The 2432-nt window shown below is 48.0% G+C and overlaps 1 protein-coding gene across 1 annotated transcript in view; it reads left to right on the plus strand.

Moving 5' to 3' along the window:
• LOC123077251 (F-box/FBD/LRR-repeat protein At1g51370) overlaps positions 1-2210 on the plus strand; it is a 7699-nt gene extending 5489 nt beyond the window's left edge. The window contains exons 2-3 of the mRNA XM_044499485.1: positions 1320-1463; positions 1574-2210. Of these exons, the coding sequence (XP_044355420.1) occupies positions 1320-1463; positions 1574-1939 (510 nt within the window). The 3' untranslated portion in view covers positions 1940-2210. The remainder of the gene's footprint in view (positions 1-1319; positions 1464-1573) is intronic.
• The last annotated feature ends 222 nt before the right edge of the window (positions 2211-2432 follow it).

The following is a 2432-nucleotide window of genomic DNA, read 5'->3' on the forward strand; positions in this document are numbered from 1 at the left end:
GGACGCGGCCCGGCGTGGGCAGCGGTGGGGCGCTGGCGCCGATGAAGCAAGATGCAAACGGCGAGGCGCGTGGTTGCAGGGCGTGTGCGGGCATTGGGGGAAGAGGAGAAGGAGGGGTTCCTCACGGGGGGTTGTAGGGTCAGGGGCAACGGGGGACGAGGAGGAGGTCGGGGACGACGACGACGTGGAGGAGGCGGTCCGGTGAGGAGGGGCTTGACGAATCCGGCGAGGGCGGTGACGTGCGCGGTCGTCGGGGCTGAGGACGGGGACGACGAGGTCCAGCAGCGACGGGGTGGCGACGGCGAGCATGGGGCGCGGTGTCGGGGTGGCGACGGCGAGGCGCGCTCGGGATCGGGCCCCAATGCCCCGATCCGATCTGGATCGGGGGAGGGAGGCAGAGGAGGAGTGGGACGAGGGAGAGGGAGTGGGGGCGAGTGGGAGTAGTGGGGGGTTAGGGTTTCGGGCGAGAGGGGATAAGGTGAGTGTGTGGCGCGGTTGGGCCTTTGCCCAGTTGGGCTGGCAACTAGGCCACGGTTGGCCCAGTGGTTTGTGTTTTTTTCTTTTGCTTTATTTTATTTCTTTTCTTTTAGTTATTTTCCTTTCTGTTTTAAATCACTTTAAAATATTTAGGCAATTTCTAAAAATGAGTTTTCTCCACAATAATTACCTAGGCATTTAACTGCACACTCCGAACATTTTTATTTTAATGTTTGAAAACTTTTGTTGTTTGCCATATTTTGAATTGATTTTTGAATCGGTTTTGAACTAACGAAAGATTAGCAACAGTAACGGAGGTGACGTGGCATCATTAGCAGAGTTTTACTGTCGCATAATTATCCGGGCGTCACATTGAGTTTTAGGACTTTTTTTTGGCTCAATGCCGAAATGTGCTAATATTTTATTTCCGTGCAAATTTGCTGTATTGCGCTATAGGATTACTGTTTATTTCAATTGAACACATTTTCGTCTCTGTTTTATTGGGTGTTTATATCAGGGTGTTTGTTTCTAGCACCTAAAACTTGTTGATTTGCACTGGCTGATTTTTCTCTTTTTGATGGGTCAGATTAGGCCTTTCTCATTTCTATCTAGCGGTATGGCAAGAAGAGATAGATTTATACCCTCTTTCATGAGTTCTTATTTTTAGTCCAGTGCACCTTACCACACAATCTTTTTTCCTTCAGTTTCGTCGGTTTCTTAGTTTCATTTTCGTTCTCTCGGTTTAAGTTTCAATCTATTCTGTTCCTCAGTTTAATCAGTTTCATTATCCTCATACTTGCATGGGTGTATGATTTCTTTCCTTTTGGTGCATCGCATTGCAGCCTGACACGAAGGTGAGCCCAAGCACCATGGTTCCGAGTGTCAAGATTCTGGCCTTGAAGGTGAACTTTGGTGTCTTTGAGGAGGTCAGCATGCTGGCCAGCTTCCTCAGATGCTTCCCCAACGTCGAAACGCTGCACATCGAGGTGACAACAATTTGTTCATTCAGTCTCAATTTGGCATTCATATCGCCGTCAATTATATTTGGCTGTAAGGTGATTGAACTACTGTTGACTGCTATATATGACTTTTGCAGTCGGTCATAACCGATGAACCCACTGGAAGGCACCATGCCAGGTTCTGGCGAGAGCTCCGTCCTATCAAATGCCTGAAGTCGCATGTCAAGAAGATGATGATCCATGAGTTCCGTGGGGAGCAAAGCGAAATCAACTTCCTGAAGTTCGTCGCCGGGAGTGCAGAGAAGCTGGGGACTTTGCTTCTGGCGATTACTGAAGAAATGTTTGCTTCGGCGGATGAGGTGTGTAAGGTGATGATCAAAGTGGCGGCTCTGTCGCGTATGCCATGGGCCTGCAAGGGCAGTACACAGGTGGCGGGGCCTAAAGTGGATGGCTGGAGCTTCCGCGAAGCATCTGATCTCTCTGTTAACGACCCTTTCGAGTGATGCACTTGATCCTAGGCTTTCAAGGTATCATGTACTCTTGTATGCGCTGGCCAGTGGACACTCCCTTCATTTTGTGGGCATGGGTGCTGGTAAGAAATGGTAGGTTTCAGGTTAGCATGAGTAGCTGCAGGTGCTGAAGTTAGCAGAAACTACTGCATGGTGATCAACATAGATCTGTGTTTGATGGAGGTTATTAGGAGTTGAGACTTGATATTGCTTACTATCCTATCATCTTTCGTCGTAATGCTCCTATTTTATCTTGTTCAGTTCAGCGCTATGCAGGGGAAAAGTTGGAACTCTGCCAATTCAACTACCTTGTGTTTGTCCTGCTATCTAGCTTGCATTATTGATAGCACTTGTTTTATTTACTGCACGAAGCTTGCTTTGTGTTGATTTATGCTCCTTTTGGACTGAGCTCAGTAGCAAGCTTTTTTTTCTTCTGAATGTTACAACAGTAGATATACCCTACGCCTTCCCTGTTAGATTTAGAAGG

Source organism: Triticum aestivum, chromosome 3D, assembly GCF_018294505.1.
Source record: "Triticum aestivum cultivar Chinese Spring chromosome 3D, IWGSC CS RefSeq v2.1, whole genome shotgun sequence".
Lineage (NCBI taxonomy): Eukaryota > Viridiplantae > Streptophyta > Magnoliopsida > Poales > Poaceae > Triticum > Triticum aestivum.